The sequence below is a fragment of the Diospyros lotus genome, chromosome 15 (genome assembly GCF_014633365.1).
Source record: "Diospyros lotus cultivar Yz01 chromosome 15, ASM1463336v1, whole genome shotgun sequence".
NCBI classification, from domain to species: domain Eukaryota; kingdom Viridiplantae; phylum Streptophyta; class Magnoliopsida; order Ericales; family Ebenaceae; genus Diospyros; species Diospyros lotus.
The window spans coordinates 21,560,451-21,587,022 of NC_068352.1; the positions used below are offsets into that span (position 1 = coordinate 21,560,451).

Sequence of the window (26,572 nt, forward strand, 5' to 3'; positions counted from 1 at the left end):
TCATGGCTGGGTTTGCAGGACGCTTGGGTTTTCTTCTTTTGCTCACAGTGCTGTTACCCTCTCTCCGCAATGAAGCAGAAGCCAGAGAGAGCAAGTTCTTCACGTCGGAAGCCCTAGAGCTAGTAATACCTTCTTCGCCTTCGGATTCGCCGGCGCAGGCGCCGGAAACAGAGGCTCTGGCGCCGGAATCAGAGGCTCCGGCTCCGGCTCCGGTGAGCGGCAGCGACGACAGTTACGGCAATGGCTACGGCCTCTACGGCCACGAGACCAGTGAGTTTCCCACCACTACAACGACAACCACCACCACCACCACCATCGCCGACGACGAGAATCAAATCCAGGCTGAAGAACTCGGCCAGCAGGGCTTCCAAGAACGAGAAAAAGGGTATCCCTACAACAGCAACAATAACGGCTACTACAACAACAACAAGAAGGACGACTTTAATGGCTACTACTATAACAACAAGAATGGCGGCTTCTACAACAACAACAATAACTACAACAATAATGGCGGCTATGTGGGTGGTGGGAGAGAAGGGAAATACTATTACGGTAATGGGAACAGTGAGGATTCTTATGGAAACAGTGGGAACTCGTATGAGTTTGACTCCATGGAAGAGTACGAGAGACAGCAGAGTCAGGGAGGGTATTTCCCGTAAACAGAGAAAGAGAGATTCCTATACTGAATTTGAGATTTTAAGTTGAGTCTTGATAATCTTAAATATTTATAGACTCTTCTTTTTTATTATTATTATTATATACGAAAATGATTTAAAAGGGGTGTTTGCTAATTAATTTACATGTACTGTAGTCTGTAGTTCAAGGACTTGGTTCTTTCTGTTCTTTGAATCAAAATACAGAATTCTGGATCACAGTCAAGTTCTGATTGGAATGGGAGAAAATAAATGAGAAATAAGCCCTCAGATATACCATTCTGGTTGTGCTTGAATCCTTTGATAAGGGAATTTATTTATTTTGCAAGCCTCATGTTGTGAATGCATGTGAGGTAAAGTAAGAAATTATTTCAAATGGTTCTGCGGATCCGATGGTTCTAGGGAGGGCTGGCCCTAGATCCAAAAACCATTTCAGCCTCCAATAGTCCAAATTCCAGGACAGATTTGGAAAGGGCCGGAGCCCCGCATGGGCTGCAGCTCGTGCCCGGCCCCCCCATTTCAAATCAGTTTGATTTAAAATAAATCCATTTTTCACAACACCCCAATACTCTTATCAATGGATGTCATATAATCACAAAATCTTTTTTTCCATGATCATAATATAAAAATACACAATAAATATTGACACTTTACCTTTTCATTGCTCTGAAAAAGTGTCACCTTCTCTTCAAGTCTAAATAAATAGCATTATTCTAGTATAAACTATCAAAATAATGAGGCATATCTGTAGGATAGCCTCCTTAAACATGAGGTCTCTCGTGTATGCCATTGATCACCCTCAGCTAATTAACAGCTTAAATCATAAAAATTTAGGAGTGTAGAGGAGTGAATTGGGTATTTTTATTTTTATTTAGTTTAAATTTTTAATTTAAAAATTGCAAATGGAATAGTATCTAGTGTGAACAATTGAAATTTAACTTTTATAGATATACTTGGATCGATTAATTTTGAGAGATTGTTTAAAATTTGAATTTGAAATATATACTCAAATTTCAAATTCTTTTATTTATAAAATACAATTTAAATATAAAAAAAATCAAATGAATAATTTCCAATTGAAAATTTTATAAGATGTATTTTAATAGATTAATTTTGAATGATATCTTTTAAAATTTTTAATTTTAAATACTCAAATTTCAATTTTAGATGGTTTTTTTCTATATAATAAAATGTAAAAAATTAGAACGAAACCTAATGTCAAAAAAAAAAAAAGTGTGATATGACATTGAGAATAGTTAAGAAGCTAGCATGTGGCATTTTCACAGGTAAATCTATTTTAGTAAATAAGTCAACACTCAATCAACTTTTGAATCTGACTTTAAACGAGATAACTAGTTAAGGCTTCAAGCACCTATAAAAATCAAGACCTCAAATGAAGCATATCCTTGAGAAATTCAAGGTAAACCAGAATCAGAAAACCTAATTAATCAAAGGTAAAAGATAAACTCCGAAATACTCTTCAAGTAAGAAAATGATAGTTATTATCCATCAATTACTAGAGGTGATACCCTAAGTCAAAGAAAATCTAGAAGAATCATCCATTAAGACCTCAACTTGAGGCAACTCCTAAGGTTTAAGGGATGTAAAAATCTAAACTTAGTATAGAGAATTACGAAGAGGCATTCCAAATGTTCTTGATATCATGTGCCCAAACCTAAGTCAAGATAATTTCTACTTATCTAATAATCCTAGTTCAACTCAATACCAAATTAATGAAACACGAGAGAGTCAACTAATCCAATGCGATATAGGCATGATTAGTTTATTTTTGTCATTATTCTCACTCCAAAACGTATAAAAAGATATCGAGAGCAAGCCAAAGGTTTGACAATCCATTATAGTCCTCATTATTTTCAATTCTCAACATTTTTTATTTTTTTTTTTTTAACCTAAACATCGGAGTGGTGTTATCTTAACTAAGTTGTGGAGAAGTCATTATTGTTTTCTATCTATGAAGGCATCCTACAGTCAATATTAGTAGTGGAGATGATTGCAATCTTATCTAAATGGTATAGATTCAATTGGTAATTAATCCTTACACATCAAGTTGATGCCATTTGTGGGAAACAAATGCTTCTCTATTGATTTGGTGAGATGGCCACTACAAGAAAATACCAATTTATCTAATAATCCTAGTTCAACTCAATACCAAATTAACGAAATATAGAAGAGTCAAATAATCCTATGCCATATAGGCATGATTAGTTTATTTTTGTCATTAGTCTCACTCCAAAATATATAAAAAGATGTCAAAAAGTAAGCCAAAGGTATGACAATCCATTATAGTCTTCATTATTTTCAGTTCTTAAAAAAAAAAAAATTTTTTTTAACTTGAACATCAGTGATGTTATCTTAACTAAGTTGTGGGAAAGTCATTATTCTTTTCTATCTATGAAGGCATCCTAGAGTCAAGATTAGTAGTGCACATGATTGCAATCTTATCTAAATGGTATAAATTCAATTGGTAATTAATTCTTACACATCAAGGTGATGCCATATGTGGAAACAAATGTTTGTCTATTGATTTGGTGACATGGCCACTACAAGAAAATACCATTTTAGAAACAGATTTTGAGACAGATTTAGAGATATAAAAAAATTTGTCTTTGATTTGAGACAAAAAAAAATTATCTCAAAAATCCCTCTCAAATTAAGACGGGTTTAAAAGATGAATTAATCCATCTCAAATTAGACATGTCCAATTCGCACGCAAGACTACGGGACATATCACAATTGGACAAGAAAAAACGTTTTTTAGGAGTTGCTATATTGGAAAATAAATCTCATTTGCTACAATTTGAATGTAATGCATATTCTACATATTTAATAATATTTTTAACACTATGATGGATATCAAAGGTAAGACAAAAGACAACATTAAAACTATGATGACATAAAAGAATATTGTCGACGTAAGGAACTAGAGTTAGTGGCATAAGTTAATGACAAGTACTTAAAGCCAAAGGCCCGGTATGCTCTCGATGTGGAACAAATGAGAACAATGTGCAAATGGGTATGTCAATTAAAACTTCCTGATTGGTATGCATCTGATTTGGTTCATTGTGTAAACAAGCGAGAATAAAAGTTGAATGGCATGAAAACCCATGATTGTAGTGTTTTCATGAAACGTCTCCTCCTAATTACACTAAGAGCACTCTTATACCCTATATGGAAGCCTCTAGCAGAGTTGAGTCAATTCTTTAAGGAATTGTGTTCTTCAACTCTTAGGGTCGATAAGTTAGAAATAATGGAGAAAAACATTAAAGTAACCATTTGCAAGATGGAGCAAATTTTTCCATCTGGATTCTTTAACTCAATGGAGCACTTACCTATACATCTAGCTTATGAGGCACGTGCTAGCAACCCAGTGCACTATCGTTGGATGTATCCATTTGAGAGATAATTACAATGACAACATTACACAATATCCTTTGTTATGTGACCTAGAAACTTGAGTTAATATATTTTTGTTTACCCAATAGGTTTTTACCCATATTGAAACGTAAAGTTAAAAATAAGACGTGTGGAGGGCTTTATTTGAGAGGCATGCATCACAGAAGAAATCTCCACTTTTTGTTCGCATTATTTTAAATCAGATATACAATCAAGGATCAGACGAGATCCACGAAATGATTATAGTGTTGACATATCACCAAACCATTCAACTTTTTACATCTTCAATCATTCTGGTCAACTATCAGGTGCATACAAAAATCAATTACTAGATGATTAAGAAATAGACCGTGCCACATTGTATGTTCTTCTAAATTGTGATGAGATCCAGCCATACATTAAGTAAGTAATCACTCATATCCTTGGTATTACTAACTTTAGGTTCATCATTTGCATATATGATTAACATGGCCTCTATAAACACAATTTATTTGTGAATTCTATTAAAACGGATGCATCACAAATGACTGAAATTAATGTAGATAAGAGGATAATGGTTGATTTTCTAAAATAGTTCAAAGAATACGTAAGTCTATCTTAAATTACTAAACTTATTATCGTGACAAATAGACGAATTATGCCATGTATTTCATATACGCATATGCATAATCTAACTAATAAGATTAATGATCAACAAATACGTCACATGTCATGAGGGTCCTTGAGAATGGTGCGCACATGGCCTATGTACATTATCAATAGGTACAAGTTTCACACAGATTCATGGAGTCAAGGCAAGTTAACAAGAAACAACGGAGTTTACACTAGAGGGTCAGTATACGAGCAACTCGAAAATGACTATTATAGTATACTCTAAGAGGTAATCCAATTGGAATACTCAGGATCACCAATCAAACAAGTGATGTTCAATTGCACATGGGTCGACTTGACCCCTAGACGTGAAACTCGAATATATGATCAATATGGAATAGTTGAGGTCTAAGCTAACAAGAAGTATAATAGGTATGATCATTTTACACTTGCCTCTCATACTATAAAAATTAACGTTTTCGCGACGAAAAATTTCATCGCTAAAACGTCAAAATCCGTCGCTAAATTTTTTTGCGATGAATTTAGTGACGGGGTTAGCGACAGGATTTTTTTGGCGACGAGTTTATCCCCTGTCTCTAATTAGAGACAGGAAATAAACTTGTCGCTAATTTCGTTGTTAAATTCAATCCCAAAATTCAAGGCGTGATAGGCCCCACTCTCCCCTTATATGCGCCATGTGGCCGCGCCTCTATTCACCAAGTGACAGCGCTAGAATATTACTCCGCGCTAGAATATTACTCCAAGCCATTATCTCAAGCTCTCTACCGGATTCGAACCCTCAACCTCTCATGACCAAGTTCTGCACGCGAGCCAACCGATCTAGAAGCCTCTTTGTTTATTGATGTGTATAAAATATATTTATAGTATTCTCTTTCAAATATTTCAAAATTATATTTATACACCAAAATTTCTTAAACTTATTTAATGATATTAATTTTAGTATTAACGTTAGTAAAGGGAAATGATTATTAATTTTAATTTTATTTTATTATTAATTTAAATAAAATTTTATTAATTATTATATTAGCAGGTGAAAAATTATTTTCTTATTTTGATTTTAATTTGTAATATGTTTAAAAAATTATTAGTTTAAGTTTTACTAATATTAATGTTAGTAAAAATTATTTTGATATGTTTAAATGTAAAAATTTTTATTTTTTATTTAATTTTTTTATTTTTTAGTGATAAATCTGACCCCTTGCTAAATTTTATTTTTTTATTTAAATCTTTTTATTTTTTAGCGACAAGTAGACCACGTTGCTAAATTTTAATTTTTTATTTAATTTTACTTCAATTTTTTTTATTTTTTAGCTACAAGGGTGACCCATCACTAAATTTTAATTTTTTTTTTATTTTCTAGCTAGGGGTGGCTCCGTCGATAAATTTTTATTTTTTTTTATTTTTTAGCGACGGGTTAACTTATCGCTAAATTTTAAGTTTTTTGTATTTTTTAGCAACGGGATAGACCCATCGCTAAATTTTAATTTTTTTTTATTTTTTAGCAACAGGTAAACCCTTCACTAAATTTTAATTTTTTATTTTAAGTTTTTAGCGATGGGATTGACTCCGTCGCTAAATTTTAATTTTTTACTTAATTTTATTTAAATTTTTTTTTTTAACGACAAGGTAGCCCCATCGCTAAATTTTAGTTTTTATTTTTTAGCGACGGGATTTCCATTATTAATTCCGTCGCTAAATTTAATGACGAGTTTTTCGTTGCTAATTTCGTCGTTAAATTAAAAAAATATTTAAATATATTAGCAACGAAATAATTTCGTTACTAAAAACTATTTTTCTTATAGTGTCATGCACATCAGGTTTATTATGCTCCATATCCATCTCGACAACAAAATTTGGTAGACTGATGGTGGTCATTTGAGCTAATGCTAGCAGCACAATTCACGCCCCAACTACTAAAAGACTAAGGGATGCATATCAAGCAAATGAAGAAATGTTAATGCCTAGCTGCAATTGGAGACAAACAACTCGACACCCTTAGAGATAAAGTTGGTGAATTTGAACGGATGGATGAGTACTCCTTTGATCATGATACTGCGGGTGATGAGGAGCTTGATGATGAAGTCGTCGAAGATGAGAACGAAGAGAAAGAGGAATATAACGACGAGAAATCGAAGGACACGAAATAGCTAAATAGGTGATAATGAAAAACTATAATCGTATCCTTACTTTTAATTTGTTAGTTCAAAAACATAACTTTTAATCTATTAGTTCAAAAACATAACTTTAAACATGAGTTAATAAATATAACATAAACCATTATTCTATGTGATAAATCATATATTATCAACTCTCCGGTGAGCGGCAGCGGCAGCGACGACAGTTATGGCAATGGCTACGGCCTCTACGGCCACGAGACCAGTGAGTTTCCCGCCACTACAACAACAATCACCACCACCACCATCGCTGACGAAGAGAATCAAATCCCGGCCGAAGAACTCAGCAGCAGGGCTTCCAAGAACGAGAAAAATGGTATCCCTACAAAAGCAACAATAACGGCTACTACAACAACAACAAGAACGACTTTAATGGCTACTACTATAACAACAAGAATGGCGGCTTCTACAACAACAATAACTACAACAAGAATGGCGGCTATGTGGGTGGTGGGAGACAAGGGAAATACTATTACGATAATGGGAACAGTGAGGATTCTTATGGAAACAGTGGGGAACTCATATGAGTTTGACTCCATGGAAGAGTACGAGAGACAGCAGAGTCATGGAAATACTATTACGATAAAGTTACATGGTATGAAAAGCCATGATTATCATGTTTTCACGGAATGCCTCCTCCCAATTGCACTAAGAGCACTCTTCAGACCCTATATGGAAGCCTCTAGTAAAGTTGAAAATTCTTTAGGAAACTATGTTCTTCAACTCTTAGGGTTAATAAACTAGAAATAATGGAAGAAAATATTAAGGTAACCATTTGCAAGCTAGAGCAAATTTTTCTATCTGGGTTCTTTAACTCAATAAAGCACTTACATGTACATCTAGGTTATGAGGCACGTGTTGGCGACCTAGTACACTATCGTTGGATGTATTCATTTTGGAGGTAATTACAATGACAACATTACACAATATCCTTTGTTATGTGATCTAAAAATTTGAGTTAATATATTTTTGTTTACTCAATGAGTTTTTGCACACATTGAAGCGTAAAGTTAAAATAAGGCACGTGTGGAGGGCTCTATTTACGAGGCATACATCACAGAAGAAACTACCACTTTTTATTCGCATTATTTTGGACCTGATGTACAATCAAGGATCAGACGAGGCCTATGAAATGATTATGGTGTTAACCTATCGCTAAATCATTCAACTTTTTCCATCATTCTGATCGACCTTCAGGTGCGTACAAAGATCAATTACTGAATGATCGAGAAATAGATTGTGCCACATTGTTTGTTTTTCTGAATGGTGATGAGGTCCAGCCATATATTAACCAAGTAATCACTCATATCCTTGGTATTACCAACTTTAGGTTCCTCATTTGCATATATGATTAACATGGCCTCTATAAAAACAATTTATTTGTGGATTCTATTAAAGCGGATACACCACACAAAAATTGATGTAGATAAGAGGATAGAGGTTGATTTCTCGAAATGGTTCAAAGAATACGTAAGTTTATCTTAAATTGTTAAACTTATTGTCGTGACAAATATACAAATTATGCCATGTATTTTATATACGCATGTGTGCATGATCCAACTAATAAGATTAATAATCAACAAATACGTGACATGTCATGGGAGGCCCCTTGAAAATGGTGCGCACATGGCCTGTGTATATTATCAATGGGTACAAGTTTCACACAGATTCATGGAATCGAGGCAAGTCAATAAGAAACAACGGAGTTTGCACTGGAGGGTCAGTATACAGGCAACCCAGAGATGACTATTATGGTATACTCCAAGAGGTAATTCAATTGGAATACCCAGAATTACCAATCAAACAAGTGGTATTGTGTAATTGAACATGACCTGACCCCAAGACGTGGGACTCGAATACATGATCAATATGGAATAGTTGAGATTCGAGCAAACAGGAGGTACAATCGGTATGATCTTTTTATACTTGCCTCTCAAGCGCATCAAGTTTATTAGGCTCCGTATCCATCTCAACAACGAAACTTTATAGACTGATGGGTGGTCATTCGAGCTAATTCTAGAAGTATAGTTCACGCCCCAATTATCGAGAAACCAAGGGATGCATATCAGGCACATGAGGAAATGTCAGTGCAGTCGACTGCAGTTGGAGACGAACAACTTGACATCCTTAGATATGAAGTTAGAGAATTCGAATGGGTGGATGAGTACTCCTACGATCAAAACCTTGTTGCGGGTAATGAGAAGCTAAACAATGAAGAAGTCGAAGATGAGGACGAAGAGGAAGAGGAGTATAACGACGAGCAGTCAGAGAACACAGAATAGCTACATAGGTGATAGTGAAAAACTACAATATTATCCTTACATTTAATCTGTTAGTACAAAAAACACAATTTTAAACACGAGTTCATGAATATAACATAAACTATTATTTTATATGATAAATCATATTTTATTTTCAAAGTATTTAAAAATTGTTATCACAAGCTAATTGTTCTTTGTCATGTATGACAGAATATGATACACAAAGCATCATATGGCCAATCTATGCGACATTGTCAGTTCAGACAGAGTGATGCAAGGACCACATTGATACACCTTATCTTTAGTTTATTTATTACTTTGCATGTCAAACCTCTCACAATCATTTTTTTTTTTTTTTTTTTTTGTAGAGGGACATTCAAACTTTATTTATTACTTGACCTAACATGATCGAATCAAACTTTCGATACCACTACCTTGGAGACTATTTAAGTCCATACAAGGACTTTCTAAGCAGGCATACCTTCTCCACCTCTCCCTAAGTTCAAAACCCTTAGGTTGATCCATTAGAATCTTCTCCTCTAGGTCTCCATGAAGAAAAGCGGTTGTTACATCCATTTGCTCAAGATATAGATCTAATTGGGTAGTAATGGCTAGAAGAATTCTTATAGAAGTGTCTCACAACTGGAGAGAACACTTCGTTAAAGTTAACAAGTGGAACTTGAGTAAAACCTCTTACAACAGTCTTACCTTATACCTAGGCTTAGAGTGAACTCCTGCTCCCTTTTTAATTTTGAACAACCATTTGCAGCCTACCACACGCTACCCTTTTGGTCTTTCAACTAATTCTTAGGTATGGTTCTTAAGGGATGCAATCTCAGACTACATCGCTTCCAGCTACTTGTCTGCATCCTTTGAGGCCATTACCACTTCACAAGAGGATCTTCTCTTATAGATTATGTTGCATTAATGAATACATAGGCTACTTGGTCTGAGTAACCTTCTCTTTGGAGAGGTCTACGGGATCTAAGCTGCCAGTCTCTTACCACATTATACCTATCAGGGTTAAGGAGGTCTCCTAAGCTGGAATCTACATCATTGTCACTGTCTTCCCCTTCAATTTGAGAAAGTTCTTGGACTTGGTGATGGTCACTAATAGATTTAGGTTTAGGAATTTCATGCTCGGATTCTGGGACATCTTGGGTCAGATTTGGGGTTATATCAAGAATCTCCACCCAAACTGTTTCTCTAGGTTCTTCCTGATCATGCTGAGGTTCATGGCTTCCTAATTTTATGGTAGACTCCTCATCAAATGAAACATCCCTAGAAACTATAGTTTTTGGTCCATCTGATTCTAAGTTCCATAGTTTGTAGCCTTTAACACTCGATAGGTAACAAATGAACAGGCATTTCTTTGCCCTTGGTTCTAGTTTTCCTTGCTTTATATGAGCATAGGCTCGGCAACCGAATGCTCTAAGATAGGTTAAGCTTAGCTTATGTTTAGTTCATCTTTCATAAGGGGTTTGGAGACTGATAGCTTTAGAGGGTGTTCTGTTAAGAACATGAGCTGCTGCAGCAATAGCTTCACCCCTAAAAAGACTTGGGTAAATAAGCATGAAAAAACATGCATCTTACCCTTTTCAAGAGGATTCTATTCATCCTCTCGGCAACCCCATTTTGCTTGAGATTTTCGAGAGCTGTAAGATGTCCAATAATACTACCATCCTTACACATTTGGTCAAACTCTCTATTACAAAATTCCAACCCATTGCCAGTTCTTATGACCTTGACCGACTTGCCATTTTGGTTCTCTACCATACTTTTCCATGTCCTAAATATTTCAAAAATGTTATTCTTTGATTTTAGAACATATACTCACATCATCCTTGAGTAGTCATCTATAATTGATAAGAAATACCGAGAGCCCCCATGAGTTTCTGTTTGGACTGGACCCCATAAGTCTGAATGTATATAATCTAAGGGTGCTTTAGATGAATGGATTGTTGTTTTATTGAATTTAACTTTGGTTGCTTTGCTTGAGATGCAGGATTCACATTTATTTAATTTTAGAGATTGTCCTAAATCCAGAATACATTGGTTTGCAAGTTCCTTAAGCCCTTGCTCACTAATATGTGACATGCTTAAATGCCACAGACTTGCTTTGGACCTAGAATTAATGCTAACGACTATAGTTTCACCACCTAGAATGATGGCCTGCAGAAGATAAATTACATTCTTTAAAACAGCCCTCATGCAGATTAGAGACCCCTTTAAAATTTGGACAGCTCCATCTTCACCTTTAAACTTAAGACCATTCCTATCCAATTCACCAAGAGATATCAGATTTTTTTTTAATTCAGGGACATACCTAACGGATGTTAGGGTTCTAAGAGAGTCATCATGGAGCTTTAACCTAATATCTCTAATCCCTTGAACCTTGCATTCATGATTATTTCCAAGCAAGACCTTTCCTCCATCGATTTCTTTAAAGTTTTGCAGCCAATGTTTTCTTGGGGTCATGTGAAAGGAGCAACCAGAGTTCAGGACCCACTCTAAGTTGTTTGCATTTTCACTTAATATAAGGGCTTCCAAACTATCATTAACTAAAGTCACAATAGTTTGCCCCTCTTCCTAAATTTTCCTTTTCGGCTAAGTCCTTCTTCCTCTTTGGACCAAGTCGCTTAATGTGACCTTCTTGCTGACAGTAACAGCACTTTAGAGGACTTTTTCCATTCCTAGATTTAGATCTAGATTTACCTCTATTCTTTTTGTCTTTTTTTGTGCTTCTTGATCTAACTGATAAGGCATCCCATGAGTAGTTTTATCATTCATCTTAAACCTCAATTATTTGGAATTTAATGCACCAATGACATCTTCTAATGTGAGCTTATCTCCACCATGTTGAAGGATGTCTACAACATTCTCATAAGATTTAGGCAGTGAATATAAGAGCACTAACGCTTTGTCCTCATCTTCATATTTCACTCCTATGTTCTCTAAATCTATGTCCAACTTGTTAAATTTATCTATATGATCTGCAATTTTTGAGATTCTAGCATTTTGAAGTTGAAAAACCCGGCCTTTAAGTATAGACGGCTAGACAGAGTTCTTCTAAGGTAGAGGTCTTCAAGCTTCTTGCAGATTTCTGTCGCCGTCTTCCACTTCAATACCTCTTGAAGTACTTTATCTCTCAGACTTAGAATCAGCATACTATAGGCCTTTTTGTTGATTTATTTTTGAGCTTTTTCTTGTTCTTCAGTCACTGTCGGTACTTCATTCCCGGTAGTTATGTCTATTGTCTTGGCTTCATGTTCCAAAGCTCCCTCAAGTTCTTGACTACAGAAAAGAGCTTCCATCTTTATCCTCCATAAGTCGAAATCATTTGTCCCATCAAATTTATCAATGTCAAATCTGGAGGTAGATTGCGCCATATCATTTTCTTGTGTTGAGCGAGATTCCTTGAGTTTCTTGAAAATCTTGGTCGCTGAAGAAGACTTATTCGCTTTGATACCACTTTGTTAGAGTATATCGCAGCACTCCCTCAAATTCTCTCAACTCTAATAACTCACCCTAGACATTCCCACACCCGAGAACACAAACAATATAAATAACATAACCGAGAATCAAAAAAAAAACAGTAAGAACACACGAAGATTTATACTGGTTCGATCTCAAAAGAGACCTACATTCAGACTGCTATTCTGCACTCCAATCCACAATTTTGAAACAACCTTTAGGATGATTACAAGAGTACTCGAATCTATACCCAACCCATATACCCTAAAAGTTAAATAGATTCCCGAGAATACAAGACTTATACCCAGCCTTTCTCTTTCAATCTCTCCATTAATCCTAACCCACAAGATAGAAACAAAAGACCTTTCTGTAATGAAGCGCACACACACACCCCACTGCCTTGCCCCATGATCCCTATTTATAGATTATAGGGGCGTGAGATACAATGACTTAACTAACTGACCGTCTAACCAAAATTAACTAACTAATTGAAACAGTCAACCACCATTCTAGAAACATACCTTCTAGAATTATACTTATTCTAATCGAAAAAATGCAGAGAGGAAGTATACAAATGACAGCATACACAAATTATCATCTAATTTAATACAAGTGAAATAACACTACCCCTCAAAACCGTCTCATGACATGTCCGTTGGGTTCCTCGTAAGTATTCCTTAATTTACTGATTAATTTTTATTTCAACAAAGAAACTTTCATTTTAGCACATGAGTTCACAAACTAATGTGTATTTTAACAGGTTTGATAACAACTTGTACAAACCAGATATTTTCTGAATCATCCAAAGTAAGTTTGAGGGGCCATACCCAAGTTGGAAAAAGATAGACCTTGCTGTCAGAGAAATGTGATTTTGCGAGTTTAAGGTAATGTGTTATTTTAGTATATCTATGATTGATGATTTAATTTAATAATGTCTAAATTTAATTTGAATTGCAATTGAGTGAATGGTATGGTTATGACTTGTAAAAAGGTGATTCATGTTCACAATAAAACAACACTCATGTCATTAGTAGTATAGATTTAATGGTGTATCTTCGAATTATTAGTAGTATGCAATATTTGAATACTTTTTTATTATCCGTATACATGTATTTTTTTTTAATTCTTGTATCCATTTTTGTATAACTAATTGTGCTAGTGCTTAGAAATAAATGTTTCACATATTCTATTCGAGAAATTTATTTAGCATGTATACTATATGGGTGGTCTGCTTGTTATGAAATAACCCTTGTTTTGATTTTATTTTTTTTAACGTTTACTTTGTCTTAACATTATAGAAGACTGATCTTAGAATAGTGAATTGGAAAATCAAATCAGGACTAATTTTGAAAAGACTGCTTCCGACCGTATGACGAACATATTGTTTCGTACTCACAAAGATTTAACTAAAAAATTCAGATTGGATGTGTCCGTCTGTATTTGAAGTCTTAAAAGAGTATTGAAATTCTGCATAATTGAAGGACAAGTCTGAAAAAACAAATAAAAATCGAGCATCGGATGTCGGGGACAGTATGCATACCTGTGGTTCTATTCTCATGTTGGAGCATAAAAAAAAAATTGATAATATTTGACATTTTCTTATTATTTTTATTTTGCTTCATTACTTTTTAAAAAACAACAATTTTTACATAAATACCTTTTTTCCCTTACAACCGAGGATATTCTATGTAGGCAACCAAATTGCCTCGATTGAAAGAGAAAAAAATATATTCATGCAAAAATTATTGTTTCTTAAAAATTAATTAAGTAAAATAAAAATAAAAAAATATCAAATATTATCAATCTTTTCTTATGCTCCGTCATGAGAATAGAACCACAAGTATGCATATTGCCCCCAACATCTGAGACTCAATTTTTCTTTATTTTTTCAGACTTGTTCTTGAATTCTACAGAATTCTAATACTCTTTTAAGACTTCGAATACAGACGGACACATCCAACCTGATTTTTTAATCAAATTTTTTTGGGCAAGAAACAATATGTCTGTCAAACAGTTGGAGCCAATATTTTCAAAATTAATCTTGCTTTGATGTTCCAATTCACTATCCCAAGACCAGTTCTTCTATAATATTAAGACAAAGTAAAAGTTAAAAAAAATAAAAAACAAAATAAAATCAAAACAATGGTTATTTTCATAGCAAACATATCGCTCATATAATACTCATATTAAAAAAAATTTCTTGAATAGAATATGTGAGACATTTATTTCTAATCACTAACACAGCTAGTCATATAAAAATAAATATAAGAAATAGAAAAAACATGTATACATATAATAAAAAAACATTCAAAGATCGCATATTACCAACGGTACGAAGATACACTATTTAATTTATACTACTAATAACAAAAGTGTTGTTTTATTGTGAATATGAATCATTTTTTTACAAACCATAATCATACTATTCACTTGATTGCAATAAAAATTAAATTTAGACATTATTAAAGCAAATCATCAATCATTGATATACTAAAGCAATACATTACCTTAAACTTGTCAAACCACATTTCTCTGAAAGTATGGTTTGTCTTTTTCCAATTTAGGCATAACCCCTCAAGCTTACTTTGGATGATTCAAGAAATATCCAATTTGCACAAATTGTTATCAAACATGTTAAAGCACATATTAGTTTGTGAACTCGTGTGCTAAAATGAAAGTTTCTTTGTTGAAATAAAAATTAATTAGTAAATAAGAAATACTTATAAGAAACCTAACTGGCGTGTCATGAGATGATTTTAAGAGGTAACTGTGGGCGTAGATGAAACCTCAACTTCAATGGGCGTGGAAGAAGGCCCGTCATAGCTAGGGTGGGGTGTCTATGGGCTAGGAGAATCAAACCTCATCTTGGCCGACGGAAATGAATGTTCCCCTACAAAAAATATATATATATGATTGTAAGAGGTTCAACATTAAAAGTAATAAATAAGCTAAAGATAGGGTGTACCAATGTGGTCCTCGCCATCACTCTATCTGAACTGGCGATGTCGCATAGATTGGCCATATGATGCTCTATATGTCATATTCTATCATACAAAACAAATAACAGTTAGCAGGCATGCGATAACAATTTTTAAATTCTTTCGAAATAAAATATGATTTATCATGTAGGATAATGGTTTATGTTATATTCATGAACTCGTGTTTAAAATTGTGTTTTGAACTAACAAATTAAATGTAAGGATAAGATTGCAGTATTTCACTATCACCTATATAGTTATTATGTGTCCTGTAACTGCTCGTCATTATACTATTCCTCATCTTCGTCCTCATCTTCAACTTCTTCATCATCTAGCTCCTCATCACACGTAACAAGGTTCTGAACAAAAAAGTACTCATCCACCCATTCAAATTCACCAACTTCATCTCTAAGGGTGTCGAGTTATTCGTCCCCAACTACAGCCAACTGCACTAGCATTTCCTCATGTGCCTGATATGCATCCCTTGGTCTCTCAATAATTAGGACGTAAACTGTGCTCCTAGCATTAGCTCGAATGACCAGCCACCAATCTACCAAATTTCGTTGTCGAGATAGATACGGAGCATAATAAACCTGATGCGCTTGAGAGGCAAGTATAAAAAGATCATATCGATTATACCTCTTATTAGCTCGAACCTCAACTATTCCATATTGATTATGTATTCGAGCCCCACGTCTAAGGATCAGGTCGAACCATGTGCAATTAAACAGCACCACTTGTTTGATTGGTAATCCTAGGTATTCCAATTGGATTACCTCGTGGAGTATACCATAATAGTCATCTCCGAGTTGCCCGTATACTAACCTTCTAGTGCAAACTCCATTGTTTCTTATTGACTTGCCTTGACTCCATGAATTTGTGTAAAACTTATACTCATTGATAATGTACATAGGCCAAGGGCCCCCATGACATGTCACGTATTTGATGATCATTAATCTCATTAGTTGGATCATGCACCTGCGTATATAAAATACATGGCATAATTCGTATATTTGTCACAATAATAAGTTCAGTAATTTAAGATAGACTTACGTATTCCTTAAACCATTTCAAAAAATCAACCTCTATCATCTTATATACATCAATTTCAATCATGTATGGTGCATCCGCTTTAATAGAATCCACAAATAAACTACGTTGATAAAGGCTACGTTAATCATACATACAAATGAGGAACCTAAAGTTGATAATATCAAGGATATGAGTGATTGCTTACTTAATGTATGGTTGGACCTCATCACCGTTTAGAAAAACATACAATGTGGCATAGTCTATTTCTCGATCATTTAGTAATCGATAAGTTGGTAATATCAAGGATATGAGTAATTACTTACTTAATGTATGGTTGGACCACATCACCGTTTAGAAAAACATATAATGTGGCATAGTCTATTTCTCGATCATCTAATAATCGATCTTTGTATACACTTGATGGTCGATCAAAATGATTGAAGATGGAAAAAGTTGAATGATCTGGCGATAAGTCAACACCATAATTATTTCGTGGACCTCGTCTAATCTTTGATTGTACATCAGGTCCAAAATAATGCAAACAAAAAGTAGAGGTTTCTTTTGTGATACATGCCTCGCAAATGGAGCTCTGCACACGTGCCTTATTTTTAATTTTACGTTTCAATGTGTGCAAAAACCTATTAAGTAAACAAAAATATATTAACTCGAGTTTCTAGGTCACATAATAAGGGATATTGTGTAATATTGCCATTGTAATTACCTCTCAAATGGATACATCCAATGATAGTGTACTGATCCGCCAACAAGTGCCTCATAAGCCAAATGTATAAGTAAGTGCTCTACTAAGTTAAAGAACACAGGTGAAAAAATTTGCTCCAACTTACAAATTGTTATCTTAATTTTTTCTCCATTATTTTCAAATTATTGACCCTAAGAGTTGAAAAACATGATTCCTTAAAGAATTGACTCAACTCTGCTAGAGACTTTCATATAAGATCTAAGAGTGCTCTTAGTGCAATTGGGATGAGACGTTCCATGAAAACATGACGATCATGGCTTTTCATATCATGCAACTTTGCTTCTTGCATGTCTACACAACGAGCCAAATCATATGCATACCCATTAGGAAGGTTTAATTGACATACCCATTCGCACACTACTCTCATTTGTTCCACGTCGAGAGCATATCAGATCTTTGGCTTTAAGTACTTACCATTATCTTGTGCCACTAATTCAAGTTCCCTACGTCAACAATACCCTTTTATGTCCATCCTAGCCTTAATGTTGTCATTTGTCTTGCCTTTGACATCTATCACGGTGTTAAAAGCATTATCAAATATGTTTCTCTCAATACACATTACATTCAAATTGTAGCGAATGAGATTTGTTTTCCAATATGCCAACTCCCAAAAAAATATTTTTCCTTGTCCAATTGTGGTATGTCTCGTAACCTTGCGTGCGAATTAGACATGTTTCAGTTATTTCTAGCAACGCCCAAAGTCGACCACATATGTCATCATCGCTCAACGTGGTGGAGGCCTACCCTTTTCAACGTTATTCTTAACAAAAACATCTAAATTCCTTTGAAACGAGTGATTCATGGGCAAAAAACATTCGATGACAATCAAAAAATGATGTCTTTCGACCATGATTTAGCATGAATACTTTTGAATTCTCCATGCAATACGGGCATGCTAACTTGCCCACAGTCATCCAACATGATAGCATGTCATAGGCAAGAAAGGCATTAATAGTCCACATCAGTGCAGTCCTCATTTGAAAGTTTTGTTTGAGTGAAATATCGTATGTTGGCACATCAATATCCCATAACATTTTTAACTTGTCTATGAGAGATTGTAAGAACACATCTATTTTGGATTTCGGATTGTGAGGACCAGGGATGATTATTGTAATAAACAAATACTCTTTTCGCATGCATATCCAAGAAGGAAGCTTATAAGGAGTGACAATCGCGAGCCAACATGAATAGGTTTTTCCAGATTGACCATACGGTGTGAAGCCATCAGCACACAGCCCAAGCCTGACGTTGCATGGTTCACAAGCAAAATCAAGATGCACATTATCAAAGTGCTTTCATGCTTCTCCATCAAATGAGTGGGACAACACACCTGACTCCTATGGGTTTTCATAGTACCATCTCATCTCCCAAGTTGTTGTCTTCAATGCATAAAGCCTCTGAAGCTTAGGTATTATAGGTAAATACCGCATCCGTTTAATTGGAACATCCTTTCGCCTCCCAAGTCTTACCTTGTGGCTTATATATCGTAGGACATGACAAAACTTGCACTCAGTTGCATCAGTATCATACTTGAAATAGAGTATACACATTTTAACACAGCAATCAATCTTTTGAAACCCAAGACCCATCTTAGAAATCATCTTCTTTATCCTGTAAAAGTCCTTGGACATCCGATTGCCTTCGGGCATCAACTCAATTATTAGTTACACCCAAGCATTATAGCATTGCTCAAGTAAGTTGAAATCAACTTTAATGCTAAGCATCATCATCGGTGTAGAAAGTTCGATGTGAGTAGTGCAACCATCATATATAGGTATTCTTGCATTATCCAACATGTCATAGAAGCCTTGCGCATCTATATTAGGTTATTCTTCTTCATTCTCCAAAATATGAACTCTAACAGAAGGACCTGCAGCATCTATCACCATTGCAGCATATGCATTTGGATTATCCTCATAAACCCTTTGTGCTGGTGCCTTCGTTCGCACGTGGGATTCCATGGGGGCTCATCTTCCCCATGGCATGTCCAATAATAGTAATGGGCAATGAATCCCTTCTGATAAAGATGCAATTTCACATCATCCACACTTAGGAATTTTCTACATTGACACTTAACACAAGGACACCTTAAGGTCTCGTCATTCCGCAAGAACTGTGGCCGAGCACATACATAATATATGAAACTCTCAACTCCACATAAGAACTCATTTGTTAGCCCTCGATGATTAGGAGCCACTCTATTATACATCCATGCCCGTTGCTCACGTATGTCCATGATCTACAACAAATTCGCATCAATTCTTAACCCATATTGAAACTTTCAACCCCTATGGCTAATTATATAATAGGCCCTTAGCCATATATATACAAGGATTTGTATTGTGCTTATGTTGTTTTTTCAAGTAAAGAAAGGAAAAGGAGACGTGCCTTAATGAACAGAAGACAACAACAGAATAGTAATAGTAGTAACGACCAGCAACTACCAACTAGCAGGCCTCAGCTTCAACCAATGTGTTTGAAGCCGATGAAAAGGGAAATGAGAAAATTACAGTTACCAAATTTTGACAATCAATCACAAAGTTTTGAATTAATCCTAACCCATCGCTCAATTTAGTCAAATTAATTAGACCCCAACAATCAACATGTTCATGTCTCTTTCTTCATATTACAATTCAAACAGAACAAAACAAAAATCATAAATTCAAACCCATTGCAATTCATAGTCTTGACACCCAATGATTCTTATTTTTTTTCAAATCAGTCTTTAAATTTTTTAAAATGGGGCAAACACTTTTTAAATAAGAAATATCATACAATAAATTAAGGTAAAAATATTTCAAATATCTATTATGATAACAAAAATGAAAGTATAGTTAACAGTTTATTAGGAGACAATATAATCTATCCTTTTCTTTTTAGTTTATAATGTATATACATAATTAGAGATAAACTACAGTTACTTCTGAGTTGTTGATTAAACCAGCTAGAAAGGAAAAATGAAAATTTCATATGAAGTCTCACATTCAAGCGGTGTTAAGTGGTTACAGTTTTGTTTTTACTTTTTAAGTAAATTTTACTTGATGACGAATCTTGTTATAATTTTTATTCTATTGTGACTTAGAGATAACAAATTGGAGTCAAGAAATAACATATTTAATTGTTGCTTATTTTCTATACATGTACTGACATTTTTTATGTTTATGAAAAAATCCTACCAATATATTCACAATCTTTTATGTGTTAAGTAAATGCACATATTTGACCATGAATCTAAGTGAAACGAATCGCTACCACCTGAATTGCTTTTATTATGATCAATTTAATATTTTTAAAGGTTAGTGTTGATTTGATACAGATTTTTAATATTTTATTAAAAACAGCCAGAAAAACAGCAAATAGTGAAGCAATTACTTCAGCAAAAAAACAGCTTACTGTTCATCTTCTATGTGGCATGTCCAAATAGTGAAGCAAGAGATATCCCAACTTTCAATAAGTAAGAGCATAGCTTGTCTCTGTGACTGGGTCTACCAAATAACATAACTAAAACCATCATTAGAGAAATACAGAGTAAATGAGTATTAAAAGGTTTAATGGGTCATAAATTAAAGAAATACAGATTTAGTTGGGAGGAGCTTTACCATTCATTAGAGACAACATAAAGAAAGCAAGATTCTAGTATAGGTAAAGATGACAGGAAAAAGCGAGGAAAAAAGAAACAGTAAAAGAGAACACTCGTGACAATGTGCAGAGAGTAAGGTAACACAGAAAGACAAAAATAATTGAGGGGATTTAAACATATTTGATTTATCTTCTCCTCTCTTATCTATAATAATTTTATCATCAACAAAAATGATGGTTACAAATGGTCCTGATAATTGTTGAAACAACTTACTGTTCTTGTATGTTCCTTAGTGCACATGCCTTTTTGTTCCTTGGTTGTCTTCACAATGAGTATTACATTCTCTTCCATGTTAGATTTCAGGATGCCTGAATTCCGCCAGAATTCCCTCTTATATACTGACTAGATCTTGTCATAGATAATAAACATGGATTATGGACATGCAAAAAAGTGATGGGATATCTCCATGATATAAGAACCTTCCCATGAAACCATAAGGAAAAACTGCAAAGAGCAACGTACTTGCAAAATGAATGTAGTTGAGTAAATCAATAATCCCCATGCCATTTCTCATACAGTACTTTTCTAAGTAATAAAAATTATTTTCTGACTTGGCCAATATTTTAGCCTTGTCACCAACCCATCTTGTCCTTTTTTTGAGGCAAATGATGTTGATTTTTCTCCTAGTCATCACATCCAATATCCATAGGTTTTCCATCCAAAAACCTATATAGATTTGGGGACAGCTGGTAAGATAAACTATGTACCAGTGGAATTTTGTGTCTTGGTTGAGGGGCAGAGGTATGCAAAGGAGAATTTGAGCAGAGACGGAAGCCTGTTGTTAAAGAACATGTCTCTTTCTTTGTCTTCCCCCCCCCAAACCAGCACACAAACCCACCAACCAACCAATATGTAATAATAGTTATTCCTGTATTCTATGTACTTGAATTCTTATCATCTTATATATTCCTGTATCCCGTGTTTGGTGACAATTATTGAGTTTTCAAGCAAAGCAAGGAATTACTTGCTTTTGGCATACATCTTATAGTGCCCAAGGCTGCTTTGTCAGTATTGGTTTGAGTTGGCTTGTGGTCTTTTATCTAAAATTTTCTCTCCTCCATGTTATGGAACTTTGTCTGATTTCAGATTTTTTTTGTTTCCCAAGAGCGGATGCCAACTTTTGTCACAGAATAATCTGTGGGGCTCTCGTTACTTTGTTAATGTATCAACATATTCATTGATACTGCCAATCATTTTCTTTTTCTTTTTTGGACCCTGTTTGAAGTTTGTGGTTGCCAGTAAATAGAGATGGTTGTTTTTTTAACTTTCCTACTTGGTTAAGATAAGGTGTAGCTGATGATGATATTGGTTGGTTTTCCAACTTTTCATATATAACTTATATATCTATCTATATATGTTGCTGTGAAATCAGAGGAGGTATTGCTCAAAATTTTGGACTTCAAGTTATCCAGAGCATGACAAGAGTGGAAGGCCGTGTCATTAATCCACCTCAGTTGAAGGTTGGTGGTCCCAACGGCATACTGAGTGTTGACAGGGAGAAGCGTCAGTGGAACCTTGTGGGGAAATCGGTTGTGGAGGGCAAACCACTTGAACGCTGGGCATTGATAGATTTTAGCTCCTCTAAATATTCCAGATTAAATATTGACCATTTTGTTCAGAACCTAAGAAGTCGGTGCCAAAAGCTTGGGATTCGGATGGAGGAACCACTTGTTTGTCGTCAAACTAATATGAGGCAAAACAAATCAAGCATAAACACGTAGAAAAATATGGCCGAAAAGAATCAAAATCGCAAGCAATATCTAGATTTAGCTGTCAATCGAGAGAATCACAGAAGAGAAAACATACCAGTTGTACAGATCCGGGCTCGGATGAAGCATATATGGGTGTTTGCAGCACTGTCGCAGCGAGCGAGAACGAGAGAGCTAGCGAGCAACAGCGAGGGGGAGTGAGAGAGAAGCAGCAAGCAAGAGCGAGATCGAGAGAGCAGTGCGCAGCGAGCGAGAACGAGAGAACCAGCGAGCAACAGCGAGGGCGAGCGAAAGCGAGAGAGAAGCAGCGAGCAAGAGCGAGATCGAGAGAGGCAGAGAGCACGAGCGAGGGCGAGGGCGACGGACGAGCGAGCGACCGGCGACGGATGGAGCGAGGGAGGGAGAAGGGTTTGCAGAAGGGCAGCGAGGGGGGAGAAGGGCTGCATATGTGGGTGGGCTGAAGCATGGGTTAGATTTTGTTGGGCTGGGCTATTATTAAAAATTTATTATTTTTAATTAAAAAAATCAATATCATTTGTTAAGTAAATTATTAATAGTAGTGTAAAAAAGTTAATTATCAAATAATTTATTATATTTTAAGTTTAGGAGGTAAGATAGCCATACTACTTGAAAAGTAATTAAATAAATAATTAATCTTGAATCAAATTAGTCAATATACTTTATAACAGTTAAATAATAAATTATTTTATTTTATAATAATTAAATTATTTTAGAATTAAAAATCTAATTTTGAGCTAATATCTAAATTACGATTGAAATGAGAATAGAGTTAATATCATTAATAAAATCTCTCAAATGCCATTTACAAATCTACTATCATGACTATAGTTGTACACGCGTATTAAGTTTTATTTAATTTATTTTCAAAGTATAAGAATTAATTTAATATTTAATTCAAAATATATAAAAAGACTTCAATTTTAATTTTCAAATCCTCAACAAGCGGATTACACCACGAGTTCAAAACGTATATTATCATACTTTAATGTTCTTAAGAAAAATAAAATGCAAATTGTATAACTACAAAAACATGAGAATGTTAGTCTTAATTAAAATTTAATGCTTTATTATATAAGAAGAAAAATAATTTTATTATGATATTTATCAATAATTAATTAATAAATATATAAGGCAATAATATTTGATTAATCAAACACAATGAATTTATTGATGTCCATTACACTGGAAATAATAATTGACATAAACTTTAAATTAGTTAAATACCGAATAGTATACTAAATATATTAATGAATGAACAATTGTTTCATAAAAATAATACTAAATATATTATTAATCAAGGTTATATTTGATGAATAATATATAGAGAAATGTAGATTCTGATTATGTTTGATGTATTATTATTTTTAATTCAAAAAGTTATTACAAAATTGATTTTTCTATTTTAAGTGCTATTTTAGGGAAAAGAAAAAGCATATTTATATTATAGTCCAAATAAATCCAATGAATAACTAATTATAATTTTATTATATAGAAAAAAGTAACTATCTCTTTTATGATCATATAATTTTTCTATTTCATCGACTCTTAAGATTATTAAATGAATTGTAATTATAATTGAAACAATCAAAATTATAACAATAAAAGAAAACGAGTATAGTACCAATAGTAAATTATTATACATTTAATATATATTTCAATTTAAAAAATTTATTGGATTAAGTTAACATTTATATATATATATATATATTTAATTTTATATAATTTTATATTTACTATTTTTTCGTATTATCTATAATTTTTATATTATTTACATACGACTCTTATGATTAATTAAAGTGTTATTCTAGGATCATATATGTATCACTTTATAAGAAAATGAAATGTTAACTTTAATGTGTAATTTGATTCGTATTTTTATTCAATTTCAAAAAATAATTTCAACTCATTTATATTAAAATAAATTTATATTAAATTTTTAAACTTCGTGTCACCTTAACCATATGAATTTAAGTTAATTCATATATTTATAATTAATCAAACATTGTAATACTTAATTAATCAAACACAATGCATTACATTTATTGATTAATCAAACACAATGTAGATAAATTAATTAGTATATTACTTATATTATTGAATGAATTAATGCTTCATAAGGATAATATTAAATATATTATTAATCAAAGTCATGTTTGATGTATATTATATATAGAGAGATTATTGTCTATTATATAGAAAAATGTACATTCTGATCATGAAATGTATTGTTATTTTTAATTCAAAAAGTAATTATAAAATTGTGGGATATAACAAGTTTTTTGAGATTTGATGTCTTTTTCTTAGCTCTATCATCAACCTAAGAATATTTATGTCATCTTTTTAACATAAAAATAGTATTTATATATTCTCTAAATATTATTCAATTTAGTTTTAGTATACTTTTTCACATTAAACAAAATATAATTCATATACTAATTTCCTTTTTAAAATACGAAAATGCCCATTTCTCTCTCTCCTCTCCCTTTTTTTCATTTTGTATAGAGTTAATAACTATTACATATAGTTAATTATTATACATTTAATATATATTTTAATTTATAATTTTTTATATATTTAGTTTACATGTATATATACTTTATTTTATATTTTATGCACATGAAATATATTAATTTATATATTTAGAATTTAAATAAACATATTTAGACTTTAATTTAAATAAATCTATTTAATTTCTATATCTATAGATAAAAATTTTACATTTTATAAATTAATATTTCAAAATTTTACATTTTATAATTTAATTTTATATTTTATAAATTTGAGTGGAAAAAAAAGTTCCATCATAAGTTGAGATGGATTTAGCGACGACAAAAAATTTGTCTCCATTCATCTCTAATTTAAGAAGGAAAAAATTCATCTCTAATTTGAGAAAGAAAAAATTCATCTCTAAATTACTATTTTCTTGTAGTGATTCTACCATTGATGACCATCCATCTAATCTTAAAGCATATCACGAAGAACATTATCCTACTAACCATTTTGAAAACATGAATTTTTTGGCTCTTCTCATGCAATTATAATTAGATGAGTTGAGGAGACAAGTATAAATTATTGCTGACAACTAAAGAATGAGTAGTAAGACTAGACATAGCAACCAGACTCGCATCAACCAAAGTAGTTGAGGAGATGACAATCTCCAAAACTATGTTAGCAAAGACTAAAACAATTATCACAATGAGTAAAGGATTGTGAGGGACATCCGGGTAAGTACTCCATTGACAATCTCTTCCTCTTTACCAAAATCATGATCATAATGACCGAATAAAAAATGTTAGGATTGTGATGACTAGCAAAGTCAATCCTATACTAGAAGCAATAAACATCAAATGAGAAAATTGGGATTTTCACAACAAATGAAACCAATCCCGAATAGATACATGAATGAACAAGAAGTTCATGAAGTCATATGTAACCTCAAGTGAAGTCTTCAAGAGCAATGCAGATTAGGAGGTACGATTAGTCATGGTCCCCTTAACTTGCCAAGTATTGATTAACCTATTCTTAATTATTTTGAATACTTGGGTATGAAGAAATTTTCTAGAATTGAGGACCCCACAAAACACATGTTTTTACCAAGATGATATGGAAGGTAAAGAGGTCTCAAATGCAATGCTCTATTGAAGTTTTGCTTGACGTTTATATATGAGGGCACAAGATTGGTATAATACACTTATTGAGGTCAGTAGAAAAACATCAAGCAACTAGAGGACCAATTTGTTAAAAGATTTCAAGGAAATCAACATCCTATAAAATCCAATTCAATTATTCTCCAAATCAAAGATAAATCTAGAGAAACATTGAAGCAATACATGGAGAGGTTTCA

General features: G+C 33.4%; 1 protein-coding gene and 1 long non-coding RNA gene across 3 annotated transcripts in view; one reads left to right on the plus strand and one right to left on the minus strand.

Moving 5' to 3' along the window:
- The window catches only part of LOC127792497 (uncharacterized), a 23,766-nt gene extending 22,656 nt beyond the window's left edge, over window positions 1-1,110 (plus strand). Inside the window, exon 2 of the mRNA XM_052323000.1 lies at window positions 130-1,110. Within this exon, the coding sequence (XP_052178960.1) occupies window positions 130-659 (530 nt within the window). The 3' untranslated portion in view covers window positions 660-1,110. The remainder of the gene's footprint in view (window positions 1-129) is intronic.
- Window positions 1,111-8,282: 7,172 nt separating this feature from the next.
- Window positions 8,283-23,158, minus strand: LOC127792499 (uncharacterized). 2 transcript variants are annotated; one of them, XR_008021145.1, is made up of 4 exons: window positions 22,805-23,158; window positions 20,752-20,843; window positions 15,554-15,632; window positions 8,283-15,478 (listed from the first exon to the last, which is right to left on the minus strand). It is a non-coding gene; the product is annotated as an uncharacterized LOC127792499 (long non-coding RNA). The 2 variants fall into 2 exon arrangements; XR_008021146.1 differs by having other exon boundaries at window positions 20,752-20,859.
- Between the last annotated feature and the right edge of the window lie 3,414 nt (window positions 23,159-26,572).